This window comes from Ursus americanus, chromosome 22, assembly GCF_024610735.1.
Source record: "Ursus americanus isolate L20-20 chromosome 22, mUrsAme1.1.p, whole genome shotgun sequence".
In the NCBI taxonomy this organism is placed as follows: domain Eukaryota; kingdom Metazoa; phylum Chordata; class Mammalia; order Carnivora; family Ursidae; genus Ursus; species Ursus americanus.
Genome location: NC_142148.1, coordinates 18,434,147 through 18,456,209, shown reverse-complemented (window position 1 = coordinate 18,456,209; position 22,063 = coordinate 18,434,147). Strand labels below are relative to the sequence as shown.

The 22,063-nt window shown below is 39.7% G+C and overlaps 1 protein-coding gene across 1 annotated transcript in view; it reads left to right on the top strand.

Annotated features, from left to right (window-relative positions):
- The window catches only part of TOP1 (DNA topoisomerase I), an 88,359-nt gene that overhangs the window by 18,341 nt on the left and 47,955 nt on the right, over window positions 1-22,063 (top strand). The window contains exon 3 of the mRNA XM_045804624.2: window positions 12,603-12,705. Within this exon, the coding sequence (XP_045660580.1) occupies window positions 12,603-12,705 (103 nt within the window). The remainder of the gene's footprint in view (window positions 1-12,602; window positions 12,706-22,063) is intronic.

The following is a 22,063-nucleotide window of genomic DNA, read 5'->3' as shown; positions in this document are numbered from 1 at the left end:
GTGCCTGTCTTTTAAAGGAATGGAGGAGACCCAGTTGAAATAGAAAGTGGAAATAAAATCAGTAGCATGCCCATTATTGCAGGTGGCTGGTATTTGGTATTAATTATTGCTCAAAGGACCAAGAAACAACAAGGCAGAGTTTTTCAAACTGATTCTGGGCAGTATAGATTATAGTCACCTGGAGAGTTTGTGTTAAAATATACATATCTGGGGATGATCTAAGTCCCAGGTGTCAGGAAAATTTAAGAACCACTGGTCTCAAGCATTTAAATTTTTTCTTTTTACCTTAATCTGTTTCAACTTTGAACTAAAGCAACTTTTTTTCCCTAAAGATTTTATTTGAGAGGGGGGCAGAGGGAGAGGAAGGGAATCCTCAAGCAGACTCCCCACTGAGCTCAGAACCTAAGGCGGGGCTCGATTCAGGGCTCGATCTCAGGACCCCGAATCGGATTCTCAGGAATCTGAAGCCGACTGAGAGTGGAGCCCAACGCAGGGCTTGATCCCGCAATGTTGAGATCATTTCTTGAGCTGAAACCAAGAGCCAGACGTTTAACCGACTGAGCCACTCAGGCACCCTGAATAAAACAATTCTTAGAGGTCATAGGATTCTTTTGACTAGAAGTGTAGGCGTCAGTAGAGGTCATTTTGCAGATTGGAAAACAGACCAGAGTAGAGAAATAAATTAAGGACCCCATTAGGACACTGCATAAAAGACTCAGAATTGCTCTAAGGAATTGACTTTTAAAATATGTGGTTTAGTTCTGGCATAATAATATAACAGTGAGCAGTCTGTTCTGGACCCTAATTGTGTCTACAAACTATAGCTCAGAAGACCTTATATTTAATTAGGTAACATATATTTTTTTGAAGACAATTTGGTGGTCCCATCACTGAAATATGAGTTCTTTTTAAAAATGTTAATGTAATTCATTAGTCCCTGGGAATGAGAACCAGAGGAAGGGAGGAAGATGAACTTGAATTTAAGGAGCATAATGGAAGGAATAGGATGGGAGAGAAGGTTGTAAAATAAGTTAAAATAGGGTGCATAGACAGGAAGAGGCTGAAAAGACAGATTAAGGTAATTGTAGTGTTGTAAAAGCATAAAAGAAGTCCAAGAAATTTAAATGCGGAAGTTGACTGACTGGAAGAGAAAACATCCTCTGACCATTTAACCCTTTTGTGTGTGTGTGGGACTGAGCCCTAAAGCAAACCAGTTGGCTGTCTTTTCATGACAAGGTCCTTTAAAGACAATGTCTGGTCACTACTCTCACAGAGTTGCTGATGTTTAAGAACGATGGTGGGTTCTCTTAAGGATTTTTAAGTCAATCTGTAGCATTTCTTCTGAACATGTAGACACTTGGAAAAATGTTGTGACAGTTTTTGAAAATTAGAAATTGTGTTGCACAGCTGATAAAAATGAAAATTCTGGGCTTCTGCCTTTGAGCAATTCTGTGTTTTTCTAATGCAGTGTACTTCTAAGTTTCTGATGAAGTTTTTACCAAACAGTTGGTAAAATAGCAATTTGCAAAATAATTGGCAAGTTTCATTTGATTAAGTTTGACCCTTTTACTTGGCCTCCATAATTTATTATGAAGTTCTTCTCTAGCTGCAACATATTAAAGTCTGATCCTGGAACTTCACAGAGCTGTTAGGGAGACCCTTTTGCCTCTTCCCTTTCCACAGTTACTCATTTAATAGCTGCTGCTGTTGGGAAGGATTAGGGTGTTTATTATGCCCTTTATGGAACTTTATGAGGGCAGAGACTTGGTATTGTTCACTGTTGTATTCCCACACCTAGAACAATACCTGACACAGAGTTAACAGTCAATAAATATTCGAATGAATGAATATTATGAACCCCAGCTTCCTCGAGGGAAGAAGAAATACACTTCCATCTGCCATCTTCTCAGCTGGAGCTGGTTTTTGTTTTATCAGCTTGAGAGTACTAGCCCTTAAAAGGGGAACCCCATTAGTGTCAATAATAAATGAGTCTGTGACAAGAGGTCTTATTTATATATAGTACACATTCGGGGAGAACAAATGATAATTTCGACTTTAAAAATTGGAAATGTTACTAGTCCCTTCCCTCATTCTTGATTTTTTTAGAACTGAGTCCTACCAGCGTTTTTCTTGTAAATTCCAGAGCTCTTTGAGCTTTTGTCCTGCTTACTTTGAAATTCTACTATGACCTGGAATTTTGGAAATGTGCTCATTGAGAATCTCTATAAAATAGTGATAAGGACTCTTCTGGGGGCTACAGATTGAAATCGCCCACCATTAGGATGGATCACGGTTTCCTAGATTGAAACCGATCACAACTGGTAAAGTCCAAATTTAGACAGCTGTGGTGGGGGAAATGAAGGGTAGAATTCTTGCATCCCTCAATCAGTTTCCCTTCTAGTGGGCTTTCAGGCTTCCTAACTGCTTTTAGTTTGGCATTGAGTTCCTGGGGAGATTCACACACCCCTGATACTGACCGCACTCCCGAATGCCAGTCTTTATCACCAAAACCAGCTTGTTATCTGTCCTAGACAAAAACAGTCTTTAAAGTGTGAGAACATACTGGGCATAGAGTGTTAAGTAGGAGTGTTGATTCTGTTCAGACTCCAGCTTCTGGGGATGTGGTATCCATGGGTTTGAAAGTCAGAGAGTAAGGAGAAGATGCAAGGATTTATCCTAGTAAATGTGATTTAATAAATGAGCAGCAGGTGATGAGTATCTTCTTTAGAAATTAATTTCTTCACCCAGCGCTTTCACCCAAATGGTTCCCGTGCTCACCTTCCTCATGCAATGGTTGTGTATTTCTTTTCTTTTTTTTTTTAAGATTTTATTTTTATTTATTTGACAGAGATAGAGACAGCCAGCGAGAGAGGGAACGCAAGCAGGGGGAGTGCGAGAGGAAGAAGCAGGCTCATAGCGGAGGAGCCTGATGTGGGGCTCGATCCCATAACGCCGGGATCACGCCCTGAGCCGAAGGCAGACGCTTAACCGCTGTGCCACCCAGGTGCCCCCTGGTTGTGTATTTCTGTGTCAAAGATGAGCACAGGTTATCTTTGACAAAGTTGCCTCCTTGGGGAAGGCAGGCAGCTTTTGGTGGATAACTATTCCTTACCCCCATCCTTCATACACTTGATGACTATCTTTGGAGGAGAACCCCATCATATTACACAGCTGTTTTAAGTCTCAAAACTTGTCATCAAAGGTCACTGTAAATGACGTCTGGCTCAAAGCATGGCACAGAGCTCTTCTTTTATACCAGAAAATTCTCTGCTTTTGTTTACAAGGAAGCAGAGGATTCTTCTCTTCTGCGCTTATCTGATTACTCTAATAGTTTAGGAGAATGGTGTAGTGGCAGAATGCTTTAAGATCACGGAATAAAATGATCGGTAATCTTTGCCAATTCCATAGCCTCTTCTCTAAGTGTAAATGTTTATGCTGGGGTTGAATAACAATTACATTAGAGACCGTGCTTGGCAATACTGTAAACCACCTTGATTGCAGCTAAACTAATGCAAATGTTTCTATGGGAGTGGTGTTAACTGGTGTTATCAGTGCATCCCTTAAAACTTGTAGGTAGGTTTTTTTAGGCTTCTGGGTGTAGGATTGTTAGAGCAAGCCAGTTGCATTTATTCTTAAGTGCTTTTCTTTCCTGTATCTGTAGACAGGTAAGAAAATTAGATAGCCTTTTATTCGTCATTGGCTTGGGCAAGGTGAATTGGCACGGTTGCTGCTTTAAATGCACGTATAGAACCTGAACTCTGAGTTATTTGGAATGATTGGGTAGGCTTGATTTAGTTCTATGTAAGTTAATCATGAAGAGGGTTCAGTAATAGTTGTACTTTGTTGACAGTTTGTAATTTTGTGGAGATGAGCCAGGAATTCCATTACAACCATACACAAGGATTTTGACTGCCTTTTGAAAGAAAATTCCTTAGGGTCACTTAAATATTCTGAGCCCCAGTTTCTTCATCCATAAGAGAGGTGAGTTTACTGAGGTCACAGGTATCTAAGTTGATGAACAGAGATTTGAAGCTCTAAATCAGTGACTTGTGCTGCCTTCTTATAGACCCAGTAGTTAAGGGACTTTTATCCAGGGTCATACAATAAGTGAACAAGGACTCGAATCGGGTATTTTTCACTGTGTTGTTCGAGCTTCCTTCAGAAGTCTTTTCCAGCATTCTGTGCTACTCTGTAATGTCTGTAATTGGCATTAGGGTTTAGCCGTGATCTTTCGTGCTAACTGCATCATTCTTGAACATATTTTTTTATTTTTATTTTTTAAAGATTTTATTTATTTGAGAGAGAGAGCACGCAGGGGAGAGTGCATGAGCAGGGGAGAGGGGCAGAGGGAGAGGGAGAAGCGGACTCCCCGTTGAGCAGGGAGCCCGATGCAGGGCTTGATCCCAGGACCCCATGATCATGACCCGAACTGAAGCAGCCAGTTAACCGACGGAGCCACCCAGGCGCCCCATTCTTTAACATATTTAACAAAGTGTTTTGGTTTCTTTTTTCATATACTGTGTGTATGTATCTGGTTTCCCTAGTAGGGAGTGAACCCTTCATCTTATGCCTGGTTTGACACTGATTTGGCTACTTAGAGCTGACTCTGTACCTGGTTTCCAAACCTGCAGCTTCATTGTGAGCCTGGGATTAGGCTAGCTTTTAGGGAGTTTATAACAGTTGGATTGAGTTTTGTTGGATTTATTTGATACTGAAGTTTCTTACTCCTAGGTGTTTTGTTTCCATTCTCTCTAAGTTGAGGATTAGGACTCTAAAGCTACAAGAGGTAGGAGTGCATCTATAGCCTTTTTTAAGAAACTGCTTTTGGGACACATGGCTTTCGAGAGGCAAATTATATATAATGCTGGGATTTTTTTTTTTTTCTTTCTTTCTTAGATTTATTCATTTGACAGAGAGAGCGCGCACAAGCAGGGGGAGCAGCAGGCAGAGGGATCGAGCTGGGTGGGGAGCCTGCTTTGGGGCTTGATCCTAGGACCCCGAGATCATGATCTGAGCTGAAGGCAGACAATTAACTGAGCCACCCAGGCACCTCAGGATCTTATTTTTTAATATGTCCCTTGCAAGAATCTAGTCTACCATTTCCTAGCTGGCAGAAAGTGTATCTCAGTTAATTTTGCTCAATCATGAGAAGATGAGATTTTCAGCAAAAAAAAATCAAACCATAAATAGTAATTGACAGTTGACTTTAATTGCCCATCTGCCAAGAATGCCCTCTCCTACTTTGCTAATTCCTTCTTTGCCTTTGGTAAGACTTAGCTTAAACACTACTTCCTTCAGGGAGCCTGTGTTCACTCCTCACTGCCCTCTTGGACCCAGGCTCTTTATTTCTTCTTGTTCTCTGGTGGAATCAGGCTGTTTCCCCTCATCGTTCTACTTTTTACTTTACAAAAAGAGGCATTAAGCTTAGATTCAGTTATTTTTACTCTTAAGACTCTTTTCAAAATGTCCATAAATTAAGTAATTCTGCTTTACTATCCTTTCGGAAAAATAGCAGGAGGGCAGAAAAGTAGAAAATTCTGCCCTTGTATAAGAAATGAAGGTCCTGACACCTATATGTTTCATGAATAGACATTTGGGGAATGTCTATTACCTTTATAAAAAGTGTGTGTAGTTTCTGAATACAGGAGTGTCGTGATGCAATGAAAACCGTTACTTTAATGTTAATCATTTGACGTTTGAGATTTTGGGGTTAGGAAAGGAATTTTAATCCATTTCAGCAAGTCTCAAATTCAGAAAGGTTTCTTCTCGGGGCGCCTGGGTGGCACAGCGGTTAAGCGTCTGCCTTCGGCTCAGGGCGTGATCCCGGCGCTATGGGATCGAGCCCCACATCAGGCTCCTCCTCTATGAGCCTGCTTCTTCCTCTCCCACTCCCCCTGCTTGTGTTCCCTCTCTCGCTGGCTGTCTCTGTCGAATAAATAAATAAAAAATCTTTAAAAAAAAAAAAAAAAGGTTTCTTCTCTGTTGACTTAATTTTTCTCGCCTTCACGTATGCATAGAGCAGCATAAATTTTCTGCCTTGGAAGTGTATCTTCAGACTGAATTCCTACGTATGGATTGCTGGGTCATCAAAAGAGATTGTGTTTGTTAGTTTGTTAGACAGTGCCAAATTCCCCCTCCACAGGGGTTATATGAACTATATGAATGTTCTCAGTTTGTTGAGAGAGGCAAAAATGTGTCTCACATTTGAAATTGGCACCACCCAGAGTTGTGGAAACCAGAGATGACCCATGAGGCATACTACCTCACAGAGAGTATGCACTTAGTGGGAGATAGCTATTACTCTTTTGTCTTTTGTGAAATGATGCTATTTCCTTATCGTAAGAGTGGTAAGAAAATTGAGTAAAACAGTGTTTCTAAGTACTCTAGCATGGTTCTAGCATATAAATTAGTGCCCCTTTTCTCTTGAGTGCCTTGGGCCATGGTTGTTTGGCTTCATATCGTAATTACCCTGCTGGATTGTCAGCTCTGTGAGGGTTGAGTTCACGTCTGATGAGTCTTTAGCAGGGCACTTTGGATTTAAGAAGATACGAAAAACAGTTGTAAACTGAATTAACCCTAAGAATATAATTCTGAATCCAGTAGTAAAAGATTTCCTTTTCTTTTGCACATTAACCGGCAAGTCCTTATGTTATGCTAGCAGCAGTTTTTCCTGAGAATACGTCCTGAGAAAACACAGATGCTTTCCTCTCTTGTCATTTGGAAGTCTCTTTACTTAAAATCTTTATTAACCTCAAGGAACACATTAGATAAGAATAACAAAAGATGTTCCTATTCTAGCTATTCATTTACCTACTTATCCTTATGGAGTAACTTCAATTAAGTTAGAGTGAAAGGAATTCGTTGTTATATGTCTTCTGTTTTCTTAGGGCTGCCTTATTTCAGGGGTCTTCTCCCATGTCTTCATCTCAAATTTTTTAATGCATGCATTTGGAACAGTTGTCAGGTTATTAGGTGACCTGAATTCACAATGAATGAGGTTTTCTGCTGATTTTATATGCAGTAGCTGCATCTTTCATTTCTAATCTATCAGTCAAGTTCAACACAGTTCTTTTTGACTTAACAGATGCTTGAAGTGGCAAGATCCTTTCTCCAAAACATTTTTTTAAAAGATTTTATTTATTTATTCGACAGAGATAGAGACAGCCAGCGAGAGAGGGAACACAAGCAGGGGGAGTGGGAGAGGAGGAAGCAGGCTCACAGCAGAAGAGCCTGATGTGGGGCTCGATCCCATAACTCCGGGATCACGCCCTGAGCCGAAGGCAGACGCTTAACCGCTGTGCCACCCAGGCGCCCCTCTCCAAAACATTTTAACAGTCTAATCTTAGATGAATTCCAGTTAAGGGGAAAGGGTACATACTTACTTGAAGTAATCTTTAAGGCCATTCATCTACTGTCTATAAATATTTTTACTGTGAGGGATATAGATCAGTTTGCTCTTATTGGCTTCACTTTCTCACTTACTGGCTTCTCTCTTGACCAGCATCTTTAGTCAGATGTTCTACTGTTGTCTTAACTGTACAATCTATGACTTCAGTTAGCTTCATCATTTCTCCAGTCTTTTCCTCCTCTCCCCCATCTTTGTTCTGCACAGCTTCCTGTGTCTGCGAAAGTACCTTGTTCCGCTAATCACTTGGACCCAAACACTTTGAGTCTTCTTTGATTCTTCCTCTGAATTTATTTATTATACACAACCAGTTTATGGAGTTCCTGGAAGACTGCTTAAAAAACCGGTAGCTAGGGGTGCCTGGGTGGCTCAGTCGTGAAGCATCTGCCTTCTGGCTCAGGGTGTGACCCGAGGGTCCTGGGATCGAGCCCCGCATCGGGCTTCCTGCTCCACTGGGAGCCTGCTTCTTCCTCTCCCACTCCCCCTGCTTGTGTTCCCTCTCTTGCTGGCTGTCTCTCTCTCTCTGTCAAATAAATTTTAAAAACCCAAAAATCCGGTAGCTAGTTATTTTGCTTTTACCTTTCTACCCACATTGCCCTTCAATTAATCTTCCTTAAGTATGGCTTTTATTTTGTTCTGTTTTTGCTTGAAGTGGCTCCTGTCATCCTTAGAGTAGGAAACCTTGCTCTTGGGTTAATGTTATCTACCAAACTTTATCTTTCTCTTCCTGCTCCTTAACGCAAATCCTCTCTTGGACTAAGCTAGTCTTTTCCTTGTTGTATCCTTATGTAATAAGAAAAAATAGGGATTGGAAGGGAAGAAGCTTAAAGATAGCGTTTAGCTTTTTGTTATTAAAAGCTTCAAACATGAACAGCCGTAGAGAGAGTAAAATAATGAACTCCCTGTATGTCTTATACGTATACCCCACTTCTGCCCCACTTTTTGCCAATCTTGTTTTATCTTTCTCCATATCCCCCAGATTTTTTCCGGGGGGGGGGAGGTTCTGAGGATATTTTAAAGCAAATTCCAGACATCATTCACCTGGAAGTACTTCTGTATGCATCTGTAGGGGTTATTTCTCTATCAGTTTACCCTAGTGTAGATCATCTCTACATTTCTCTGTCAGTTGGTAATTTCATTTGTTTATATGATGTTGGTGTTCTGTAGTCACCCCATTTTGTTTTACTTGTCATTTCTTCTTAGAGGACTGAGCCTGCCGTGGAGCTATACTATGGCCATTCAGATATTTGAAGTTGTGATATATTAAACTTTTTGGTACCTGTCACATCACACATAGCACAGTTTGAGCATATGACAGACATGTACTACCTTCTTTTGAAATTAAGGGCACTTGGGATTCACATCTTTGACCTAGGTCATATTTGTATCCCTGGAATTAGTCAGCTACAGCCTTAAGTTTCTTACCAGACATTTTGGTTTTGAGTTTTTAGATTAGCATTTGCTTTAAAAGACTTGGGGACCTGGCTCTAAAATCAGTTTTGAAATTTTGTGCCCTTAAAAAGAGAAGGTTAGAGACTAGGTATCTGAAACCTACCTGAAATTACTTTCAGTTCATCTTTTACTTATTAACCTTTTTCTTTAAGTTTAAATGCTTTTTAGTGAATTAAACTGCCTTTTCCTTATATACACATGTAGTTGTCAAATCTTTGATAAGTCTTGGTGATTTTTTAAAATAACTTATTTTTTATTGTAAAAGTGATTCATCATGGGGGAAAAGTTGGAAAACAAGGCAGAGTATACACACAAAATCTCAGTTTGCTCATAAATTTACCACCCACAGATAACTACTTTTAACATTTGGGTGTCTGTCTTCTAGTCTTTTTCATATTGTTTGTTTATGTGTTTGTTGAATTATGCACAGAGCAATTAAAAAAAATTATGTCCCTGCCATACTCTTGGGCCATAATAGCAGATCCTGATGTTCTGTTTCTTATTTGTTAAATCTGACCTATAAACAAATTCAAATAACACAGATTTCATTCCAGGTTGTAGAGATAGTGGCTATGTTTTGTTATTATTATGGTTAAGTCCTTAGTTTGGGGCATATGTCATATAGGTATATATTACTGTCAAGTGAACAGGGGCCACCACCTTTGTGTATTGGATTGACTTAGCATTTTACAATTCTAGACTTGAGACTTTTAGAAGTTAGAGGATTCTCTATGCTACATGGAAGATTGGGTTCAAGTCCTGATTTTTTTTTTTTTTTTGACACCATATGATTTTATTTTTCCCAACTCTGTGGGATGAAAATTTCTTATAGCTAGGGACATGGTCATCAAATTTTTGTTTCCTTAGGGTCTGGCACAGAATAGATGCTTAGTGGATTATGTCAAATGTGACTTTTTTTTGCTGTGAGCCAGGAAAGGGATGAGTACATACACTACCTATACATTTTTATTAGTTATCTGTTGTTACACAAAACGTGTTACCTCAAAGTTCACAGCTTAAAACAACAAACACTTGTTTTCTCATATAGTTTCTGTGAGCCAGAAATCCAGGAACAGCTTCGCTGGGTGATTTTGGCTTAGGGTCTGTCATGAGATTGCAGTTGTCCAAAGACTTTACCTGAAACTGGAGGACCTACTTCCAAGATGGTTTACTTATATGGCAGTTTCTCACCACATGGGCCTCTCCACTAGGGCTGCTTGAGTGTCCTAACAGTATGGCACCTGGCTTCCCCCAGAGCAAGGAGAAAGATCCAGGGCCTTTTATGACCTGGTGGCAGAAGTCACATACTGACATTTCCATCTTACCCTGTTTTTTTAGGAATGAGTTTCTAAGTCTAGCCTGTACTCAGAGAAAAGAAGATTAGGCCATACATCTTGGACAGAGGAATATCAAAGTATCTGTTGGACTGTTAGATTTTAAAACCATCACACATGTGTTGGGTATATAAACTTCCAGTTGATTTATATTCAACATTGGGGTGACCCTCAGCTCAGTGAGCCACATTTTTAATAGGCTCTTGGGATAATTGTGATACACAATAAATTTGAGAGTCACCAACATAAATACGTGGACAGAGAGACCATGTTCATGGATCAAAAGACACAACGTTTTGATGTCATTTTTCTCCAAATTGTCCTATGAACACAAACTTCCCAGCTGGCTTTTCTTCTTTTTGGAAATTGGCAAACTGAATCTAAAACTTCTATGAAATGCAGAAGACACAGAATAGCCAAAACAGTTTTGAAAAAGAACAAGACTAAAGTAGTCTTATAACCTGATTTCAGAACTAACTGTGAAGCTATAGTAATCAAAATAGTGTGTGTTTGTGTATGGGTAGAATAGAGTCCAGAAATAGACTTGCGATAATGTGGCCACTCCATTTTCAGTAGATAGGCCAAAACAATTCAGTGGGAGAAAAGGGCCATCTTTTCAAAAAATGGTGCTACAATTGGACATCTTTATAAATTAAAAAAATGTACCCTATCCTTTACTTCTGTAAAACTCACAGTATTTTTTGTGAACAAAAATTCATAATATATATATCTAACAAAAAAATTATAATTACAGTGTATAAAGAACTCTTACTAAACTCAGTAATAAGACAAATATTTTAAAAATGAGCAAAAGATTCAGAGATATGTGATCAAAGAAGAGTGGCCAATAAGCAAATGGAAAGATGCCCATTATTTAATTAGGAAACTGGATTAAAACAGCAGTGAGATAGCACTACATACCTGCTAGAATGGCTGAAATTAAAGATTGATAATACAAGGTGTTAGAGTATTTATAGCAGTTGGAAATCTAACGCATTTTGGTGGGAATGTATCATAGTACAACCAGTACAACCATTTTGGAAAACAGTTTGGCAGTTTTGTATAAAGTTAAAGTTACACTTACCAAATGACCCAGTGATTTCACTACTAGGTATGTACCAAAAAGAAATGAAAACGTGTCTACACAAAGACTTGTATCTGAATGTTCATAGCAGATTTATTCATAATAACCAATGCCTAGAAACGACTCAAATGTATGTCAACAAGTGAGTGGATAAGTAAATTGCAGTATATCCATAACAGTGGGATTCTACTCAGCTGTAAAATCTTAACCAACTACTGATACATCCAGCAGCATGGATGAATGTCAAAAATAACATGCTAAGAAGTCAGACACAAGAGTGAATCCTGTAGGATTTCATTTATATAAAGCTTTGGGCATAATCTAATCTACAGTGCTAGCAAATTATTGGTTGCTTTGTGTGGGGGTGAAAAATTGGGATTGACTGGGGATGGCATAAGGGAAACTTTCTCGGGTGATGTATCTTTGAAATGTATATATTTTACTGCATAGAAATTATACTTTATTATAGTTGATTAAGAAACATATCTCTTAGGGTGCCTGGGTGGCTCAGTCCACTAGGCGTCTGCCTTCGGCTCAGGTCATGATCCCAGTGTCCTGGGATTGAGCCCCGCATCGGGCTCCCTGCTCAGCGGGGAGCCTGCTTCTCCCTCTCCCTCTGCCTCTCCCCCTGCTTGTGTTTGCTCATGTTCTCTCTCTGTCAAATAAATAATAAATAAAATCTTTTAAAAATAAATAAATAAAAACATATCTTTTTAAAAAATATCTCGAGGTTTGGATTTTTCCAGAACTTACATAGATAACCATTTGACCTTGAGAGTCAGTGTTCAAGATTTATCCTTTTGTATCATTTATGATTTAGTCTCAGTAGTACCAGATCTAGGGAGAAGAATGCTAAACTATTGCTTCCTTTTACAGTAGAATTAATTCCCTTTTCCCCTTCATGTTTGTAACACTTGTCTTGGTTTTATTTTTATTTTATTTTTTTAAAGACTTTATTTATTTATTCGACAGAGATCGAGACAGCCAGTGAGAGAGGGAACACAAGCAGGGGGAGTGGGAGAGCAAGAAGCAGGCTCATAGCGGAGGAGCCTGATGTGGGGCTCGATCCCATAATGCCGGGATCACGCCCTGAGCCGAAGGCAGACGCTTAACAGCTGTGCCACCCAGGCGCCCCTGTCTTGGTTTTAGAGGCAGGGTAACGGAATGCCTTGTCTGAGCAGCTTTGTGAAACCTTTCCATCCAGTGAAATGTGCTCTTATGGCTACCTTGCCGTTTGAGTCCTGTGCTTTTTGACCAGCTTGTCAAGGTAGGTGAGCAGGAGATAGCTCATGACTCCTCTTAACTGACTCATCTCTTACGGTTGCAGATTCTCATAAACACAAAGATAAACACAAAGATCGAGAACACCGGCACAAAGAGCACAAGAAAGACAAGGAGAAGGACCGAGAAAAGTCCAAACACAGCAACAGGTAAGGGTTAAACCAGCAAGTCCCTCATCATTTGGCAGTGGGTTGACTGGCTTGGCTCACCTGGAATAGGACTGAACTTGAGACACAGGTAAATAGCATGGATAGCAGAGTCTGTATTTGATTCCAGAGTTGCTAAGAGTATAAACTTGATAATTCAGGCCTTACTGGGGATGTTGTTGTTCAGAACAAGATGTACAAAGCAAGTATGATTAATTTTCCTTCAATATGTAGCTCATTAAAAATAAAATTGGTGGGGGGAGGCGCCTGGTGGCTCAGTTGCTTAAGCATCTACCTTCAGCTCAGATCATGATCTCAGGGCTCCCTGCTCTGCAGGGAGTCTGCTTCTCCTTCTCCCTCTGCTCTTCTCCCCACTCATGCTTTCTCACTCTTTCTCAAATAAATAAAATTTTTTAAAAAAGTAAAATGGGGGGGGGGCCACCTGGGTGGCTTAGTTGGTTTAGGGTCTGACACTTGATTTCATCTCAGGTCATGATTTCAGGATTGTGAGATTGAGCCCCGCTTTGGGCTCTGTGCTGGGCATGGAGCCTGCTTAAGATTCTCTCTCTCCTTCTTTCTCTGCCTGTCTCCCTCTCAAAAAAATACATATATATAATTTTTAACTAAGTCAGCTGTGGATTGATTGTAACACATGATATCCATTGAACTTGCCTTGAGAAAAGATGACTGGATTGGTGACTGGATATATGTATATATTTTTATTCTTTCTGTACTTTAGTGGGTATAAATTAAAAATTCTTACCTTGGGCTTCTATGATCTTTGAGCCCCTAAAATCATAGGCAAAAAGTTGGGTATATGAGATTTTTCTGGAGAGAGCATTCTTAGTTTCATCAGATTATCAGAAGTGTTCAGCTCTCACAGAAGCTAATGACCACCAATATAAATGAAACTCAGTAGTGCTGCCCTGGGATTCAGGCCTCAGAAAGATGTTTTCTTCTTTGTTTTGCTCCCATTTTTTGCTGCAGGAAGCAAGTGGTTAAACCCAAAGACTTAGGGTATCTTTGGATATGGGACCCCTTGTTGAAAATAAGGACTTAATGCTTCCATTTTGAGTTAAAGGCGGTTGTTGGGGAGAATGCTATCTGTTATCCCCAGAGTGGCCTAAGTTTTGTTAAAAGGGAATGTAAAGATTAGTCTTGCATTTGAACAAGTGCCTCCAGCCTAGAGTCTCTTAGAACTGCTTCATTAGCTTGGCTTATTGTCTACAGACAAGTTAAAAGTGAGAATTGCTTTCTAAGTCTGTTCTTTTTATGAACCATTAAAAATTTTAAGATATTTCTAATGAATTCTTTTTATGAATAAGTCTTTATGAATCATTAAAATAACCAGATTTTCTCTAGTGGGGACATTACTTTATGTATCATCTACCACTCCTGTGTCTTTTTTCCCCTCACCACTCACTCATTTCTTACGACTCTATCATCTAGTTTTCATTTTCATTACTCTGGTGAATTTAATGCCAGTAGTTGAAACCAGTCTCAGTTCACATGTATCTTTTCTTCTCCAGTTTATAGTTCTTCAGCCCATATTCATATCTACCAAAGTAGATTTGAGAGTAAAGAATATTGCCAAGAATAAAGAAGTTCATTTCATAAAGATAAAAAGGAACCAGTTAGGAGGACATAACAATTATAAATGTTTATATACTAATATCAGAGCCTTAAAATACATGAAGTAAAAACTGATAGAACTACAGAGAGAAATAGACAATTTATATTTACAGTCAAATTTTACTGCCTCTTTCTCAATTGACAGTATAAGCAAGAGAAAATCATTACGATGTAGAAGACTTGAACATCACCAACTAACTTGATTTGAATGAAATTTATAAAATATTCCACTCAGCAACAGCAGAATACGGATTTTTGGCACATGGAACATTTGCCTCGATACTCCATATTCTGGGCCCAGCCCTCCTCCTTAAAACCACTTGCCTTGCTTTTCATGCCTCTGTCCTTTTCCACCTTTCTGGCCACCTTTCTCATCTCTTCCTTACAGTGCACATAGCAGTTCTCTGTCTTTGGGTCTTTCTTTCTGCTACCTCTCTTGCCATTGACACTTCTCTCATATTCCATATCCAGTCTCGTGGAACTTCTCAGTTCCTCAAACACAACATGTTTTCTGATACCCCCAGGCCTTTAAACATGCTATTACTGGTTCTGGAGTACTCTGTTGCCCTCTTAATATCATCCTTTTTGTTGCAGCTTAGACTTGACTTCTTTTAGGTGTCCTTTCTGCCCACCCCCTCATATTGAGTGACACTTCTGTGTGTTCTCTGGCACCTTGAATATATTCTTATCATAGTAATTGCCAAGTTGCATTGGTGTTGTGATTATCTCTTTACTTCTCTGTATTCCTCTTTAGACTTTTAAGGTCTCTGAGAGCAGAGTTGAAGTCTGTTTCATTCATTTTACATTCTCAAGGCTTAGTATGGTATCTGGCAGATACCTGGCACTTAACTAATCTGTATGTATTAAATAAGTGAGTGGATGACCTGTGGGTACACTAATTACCATCTTCTGTCTTCTTTTCATGTAGTCTTAATGTACAGGATTGTTTCCCTTGGCCATCCCATTTTGCAAACAAGTTTTTACTGTTTTTGGTAAAATATACATAACGTGTTTTGCTGGGGTTTTTGTTGTTTTGTTTTGTTTGTTTGCCATTTTGAAGTGGCATTAAGTATATTCACGGTATTGTACAACCATCACCAGTGTTCATCTTCAGAAGTATTTTCATCATCCCAAATAGTCTCCGAGCCCGTTAAACAATACCTTCCCATTCTCCTCCCACCCCCCCCCCCCCATCCCTTGGCACCTTCTAGTCTACTTTCTGTCTCCATGAATTTACCTCTTCTAGTATCTCATGTAAGTGGTATCACAAAATATTTATCCTTTTTGTGTCTGGCTTATTTCCCTTAATCTTAAGGTTTTCAAGGTTTATCCACGTTGGCGCATATCAGGATTCCATTCCTCTTTTATGGCTGAATAATACTCCCATTGTGTGTCTACACCACATTTAAAAAATCTCTTGGTGTGTTGACGGATCTGTGGGTTGTTTCCATCTTTTGGCTATCATGAATAACACTGCTTTGAACATGGGTGTGCAAGTATTTGCGTCTCTGCTTTCAATTCTTTGGTTAAATACTTAGGAGTAGAATTGCTGGATCATGTCAAACAAGTACTTTTATTCTGCCTGCCATGTTTATCCTGTGCTGGTTGATGTGAAGTACCAAAAAAAATGAGGTAATCTTTGACCATGAAGAACTTCATCACCCGAGGAAAATGCTTATAAAGAAATGCTAATTTCTGTGTTGTCATGAATCTGTCCAAAAAAAAACTTTACAAAAAATAAAGGCTAATATTTAAAACATAAACTTTTAAATTTCTCTGGCACATCTGATTTCACCAACCAAAAAAAAAAATTTTTTTTTTAAAGATTTTATTTATTTATTTGACAGAGAGACAGCCAGCAAGAGAGGGAACACAAGCAGGGGGAGTGGGAGAGGAAGAAGCAGGCTCCCAGTGGAGGAGTCTGATGCGGGGCTCGATCCCATAACGCCAGGATCACGCCCTGAGCGGAAGGCAGACGCTTAACGACTGAGCCACCCGGGTGCCCCTCACCAACCAAAATTTATCATTCTGAGAGAAAAGATTAGGTAGAAGTGGTGTAAAAGGCTTTGGGATATCAGTTAGGTCCTGCTCTGTTTTACCAAAAATAAAGGATATGGTTTTGGTGTCATTTTTCTTGGAAGGTCCCATTGTAGCTTAATCACCTTCATCTAGAAGAAAGCCTCATCCTGGTCCATCAGCTTAGGTTAGGTTCCCGCATATTCCCGCATATGAATACACGCTTCAGAGGGGACCTAGGGGAGTCAGTAAAAAAGTCAGTATAAAAGCTCTTTAACTGTGAACTGTTTCACAAATACTAGGAGGTGGTATTTTGTACCTTTATCAAGCATACTTTTCTAAGATTATAGCATAGGCAAATGCAGGAATTTGTTCTAACACAATTTTGTGCCTTTTAGTATTTTCTTCATTTCTAATCAGAATACTTAAGAAATAATAACCTGTTTGCCAAGAGGCATTGGAAAAACCTGGCCTGGGTTGCTGTTTACACATGACTAAGTCTAGCCCTGAATCTCTAATTCACATGTGAGTAAGTTTAAGACAGTTTAACCAGATGATGTGTTGTAAACAGACTTTCAAATACTTCCTGTTTTGACCTCTACTGATATTGCAACAAACAAGTGTATTGGTTATATATCTATATTTCAATACAATCCTATACACTGTGTTCCTTTTTAAGTGACTTCTGATCTTCTAGTAGTTTTGGGCTTCTTCATTTTCCTTCTGTAGCAGATTAAAGAAACTTTGACCATTGTTCAGTCACCCCTGAGGAGCCCACGATATTTAAGGTTTAATATGTTCTCTTAAAAAAATGCTTATTTTTAGAGGCACCTGTGTAGCTCAGTGTGTTAAGTGTCTTACATCGATTCAGGGCGTGATCCTGGAGTACCAGGATTAAGCGGTGTGTCAGGCTCCCTGCTCAGGGGAGTCTGCTTCTCTGTCTCCCTCTGTTCCTCCCCCCACTCATGCTCTCTCTTTCTCTCAAATTAAATAAAGTCTTTTTTAAAAAAAATGCTTCATCTTATTCCAGTATTTGCTGATCAATCTGGCATGATTTTGTTGTTATTACAAGAAAACAGGTTTTATACTAATGTGTTTCCATGTCTTTCCTCCTCTGCTAGTATATTAGCATCAATCATTTCTCAGGCTACACTTAGGACACAAATCCAGGAGGCTTCTTTCTCCCACATAGTAACATGTGCTGCATACTTAGAATGTCAGAGAATGGGAAACTAACCTTTCTGCTGAGAGAGAATGGGATATGGACCCATCCCTCAAGAGATCCCATCTTATTCAGATACTTTCTCCTGTATTGTTCTTACTTAAGGTACAAAATAAGGGAGAGGGTATTAAAAGATCATTCTGTCTTATCTCTCTGTGTGGTCAGGAGTCCGAAGTGACATACCTGAAGTCACATGGTGGTGTGTTAGCAGAGCAAGGATGAGAGACCAGGGCTTCTGAGTTGTTGTCTGTTTTTCTCCACTGCGTTATTCCTTTCAGTAAAAAGAAAAAAATCTTCCCTAAGAAAGGTTAGTTGTGTAGCTAAACTGTGTAAATGCAAGCACCTCCTTCTCATATGCATGTAGTTGGCAGCTCAGATGTTAAAATGCCAGATCCTTTCAGGCACTGCCTGTTTCTCTTCGGGCCCTGAGTCCCTGAAGGTTTTGGCAATAGTTTCATTAAATTCTGACCCCGTGAAAACCCCATCTCTGACTATTGCCTTTTTGGCCTGTAATATTGCAGGAAGAGTTTCCAAAGTCAAATAAAAACAATTTTTTCTAGTATTTGACATTGCTTCTTTCTGTTAGCATTAATATCTAGTACTTCAGGTCCTTTTAAAAAATACATAAAGCCTCCCAAACGAAACAAAAGGAATATTCTTTCTAGATGCTTAGGAATCACTGGGCTTCGCTTGTAGGATCTTACCAGATACTTTTCTTGAAAAGTTGCATTCTTAGCCATAAATTATCTTCAGTACTAAACCTTATATAAACAACATTATTAAAAGCAATTGTGGGGAGGTTGGTTTTAGAAATAAAGGACTTCATATGTGAAAAACAAGATTCTTCCTGCTGGTCCCCCCCCCCCCCCCCCCGCTAGTTTTTGACTGTGTGTCTCTTGCCAGTTGTAAGCCTGGCACTCAGGCTGGAGTGACAAATGTGTGGAAAGCCAGGGAAGACAGAAAAGCACTGCTGTGAAATAGTAAGGGAAGTGCTTTTCCAGCCATGTCGGCAGTGCTAATCTGTGCAGTCAGTGCGAGAAACGTCTGAGGATAAGGATGCTTTTGGTTTCTGCTTTCCTTTCAGTTCCAAATTCTACCTGAATTAGAATTGAGAGAATGTAGGATCCTAGGAAAATGCACTGGAATTAAGCAGCCAGTTCTCAGGGGAAGTTTTTCTTAATAGAACCAAATTTAAAAGACATTTTTGCTCCCTTATTTGTGAGCTATTTGCCCAAGCCTTTCATTTATCTGCACATCCCTATATCAACGTGTCTGGGGGGAGAAATGGACAGTTAACCTGAGCAGGTAGAGAAGTTGGGTAGTTTAGAAAGGAGGAAACTAAGTACCATCACCATTCACGTGGGACTCAAAGTGATATAGTGAAAAGCACACAAAAATAGAAGTTGAGAGGCCAGGTATTATCATTTACTAACTGTGTCCTATATTTTGCTAGTTGTGTGTCCTAGTTCAAGCCGTTTAACTTCTGGGTCTCGTTTTCTGTTTTGGTCAGGTGTTGATAGCAGTATTGGTCTGGTCCAGCTTTTGTTTGTTGGGGAGAGTTCAGTGGAATTATGCAGATGAAAGCTCTTTGGAAACAGTAACATACTAAATAATTGAAATGATGGTGGTGGTAATTACCATAAATCCTAGTAGAGTATTATTCAGATAAATTAGAGCTGCCAATTTTGGTAATCTTTTAATCTAATTTAGTAGTTACTTATTGATAACATCCAATTTGGAGCCCTAGTTTTCAGTTATATCTAGCTGTATTATATTGAACTATACTCTTTTTTTTTTTTTTTTTTTTAAAGAGTTCACGGTAGAAAGGGTATTTGAGCCGGCCACTGGAAGATAGTTAAGATCTTGACAAGGGAAGGTGATGGCTAGAAAGATGGCATTTCCAGACAGTGAGAAAAGCAATACAAAAACATGGACACTCTGTAATGTACTTTGCTCTGGGAAGAATCCAGTTAGGTGGACCCAGGGTTAACGGAAGGTGGGATAGAATATGGGGCCCAAAAAAGCAGGTCGAGGCAAAACTATTAAATGTTACTTCACAAAGTTGGGACTTGAATCTGAAGGGAGCAAGAAGCCATTGAAAATAATTGAGAAAGGGAGATGGAGGACTTACCCACCAACGGCATGAGGGGTCTATAAATAATTTCTAAAATTCCATTCCACTCGAAGTTTTCATAATTCTTGTGATTTTGTTTAGTAACCTGTAATGGTGATGTGCATTAGGAAATCTTCATTTCTTAGAGCCTTTCAGGAACTGACTGTTGCGTTCTTTTCCCAGAGACAACTTTTGAATTTACCTAGAATTTTTAATTTAGCAAATGTTATTTAAGCCATAATTGCCTGCTTTTCTTGAAGGGGCCATGAATCTCTCCTCCCTCCACAGCTTGAAAGCTCTTGAACCTCTTCCGTAGGAATCCCCTGTGATCCCATTGGTTTGGACCCTGCTAGGCTCTGCTGCCCTGAGGAGTGGGCCAGTAGCGGGATGTTATTCTCTTAGCCATTAGTGGCTAAGTCTTATTCTCAGAAGATAGAAAGCCTCCTTCTGTCTCTGGCAGTGTTTCTTTTTTGTTTTTTTGAGAAGTCATGTAACAGAATAGTCGAGTGCATGACTCTGGAGCTAGGTTGCCTGAGCTTAAATCCTTGTTACCGCTCATTAGAGGTATTTCCTTGGATGAGTTACTTAACCTTTCTTGTGTCTGTTTCCACATCTGTAAAATGAAGATACTAATACTTACCTCAGAGTTTTGTTACGAGGATTTTAAACTATTTAGAAGAGTGTGTGACACTTAATGCTATTCAAATATCTGTTAAGTATTTTTTTTTATTGGTGATAGAGGACAAGACTTTGTTTTCCTTAATAGATTTAAATGGTTTCCCACAGCCAATATCCTAGCTTCCCAGAATATCAGACACAGGTTTGTTGTTGTTGTTGTTTTTCCCCTAAAGGGGTAGCAAGTGCCTTCCTAGGCCAAAAGGAGAATACTTTTTCCTCCTAGCTTCCTACTGCCATCTCCCTACTTCTACACTCTTGCCTCATGTCTTACAGGAACCCTGGTCAACCTTCTTTGTTTGCTCAGCCTCAGCAGAAGTCACAGACCAGAGGTTTCACTATCACTTTAAAAATAGCACAGGTTACCTTTTTCCTCAGTGGAATTTAGCTAAATGAAGCATAAGACAGGCATGAATACTCTGGAGATGTGGCTTTGAATCTTTCCATTTGTTCTCTTTGGCATTGACTTTTGCTTGTCCAGGCTCTGCTAGTGTGGTGGATCTTATTCCCAGACAGACTTGAGCCCTGAGCCAAGAAGTCAGCTCCTGAACCTGGCCAATAGTTGATATTTTCTCTCCCAGAGTTCTAACAGTGAAACTCATATTTCATCCAAAAATGTGACCATTGCAGAGGTTCTAGGAATGCTACTATTTGTATTTTGGCCTTCAGTGTATCCCAGACTACACTCATTCTTAAAATGTATTTCTTCTTCTCCTTCTTCTCCTCCTCCTCCTCCTCCTCCTCCTCCTCCTCCTCCTCCTCCTTCTTCTTCTTCTTCTTCTTCTTCTTCTTCTTCTTCTTCTTCTTCTTTTTTTTTAAGATTTTATCTATTTGAGAGAGAGTGAGTGAGAGAGACAGAGCATGAGCAGAGTGGGGGGAGGGTAGAAGTCAACTCCCCGCTGAGCAGGGAGCCTGACAGAGGGCTTTATCCCAGGACCCTGGGATCATAACCTGAGCTAAAGGCAGATGCTTAACCATCGAGCCACCAGGCACCTCAAAATATATTTTTTCTTCAGATATTTGGGTTTCTTCCTGTGGGTGGTAGTAAGCTTTCTTCTGGTTTATTCTTCTTCTGTAGCCCCACTGAAGCTTTTCTAGTGCTTCAGTCATCTGTGCACTGCCTCTGAACTGGCCAGTATTGTAGCCTTCAGTTGTACTGAAGCTTATTTTGTGACTTTCACATATTGTGTCTATTATGTATGGAAAAGTGGCAGGATCAGTATAAAGAAGAGGGTAACATCTCTTAAAACAAACAGTCAACATACGAACTCCTCTTCTACCTTGGTCAGACTTTATGTCAATTCGTTATCAGTGGAAAAGATGCTGCTCTTTAAGCCACCATGAAAGTCAAACTAGTTTTAAGCCTTTTGGAAAAAGAGGTACACTTTAGGAAATCTCGAATGATGATGATGAGTCCATCTAACTGATCACAGATTGGCTCTATTTTCTACCACTGGCCAAATCCTGCCTCTAACCTTCCATGGTGCACAGCCTTAGACATGGTTCTGTGTCACAGGACTTTGTCCCCCAAATGCATTTGCTACTTACTTGAGGTAGATTTTCTAGGAAAGACTGACATTGGGTCTTGCTCTTTGCCAGCCCTCCTGCTAGTATGGGAGTTATGGATGAGGGGGTAAGACTCCCAGTACTCTGTGCTCTATTTCTGGAGGCAGGGACAGGAACGCATTTGACAAGTACACTTG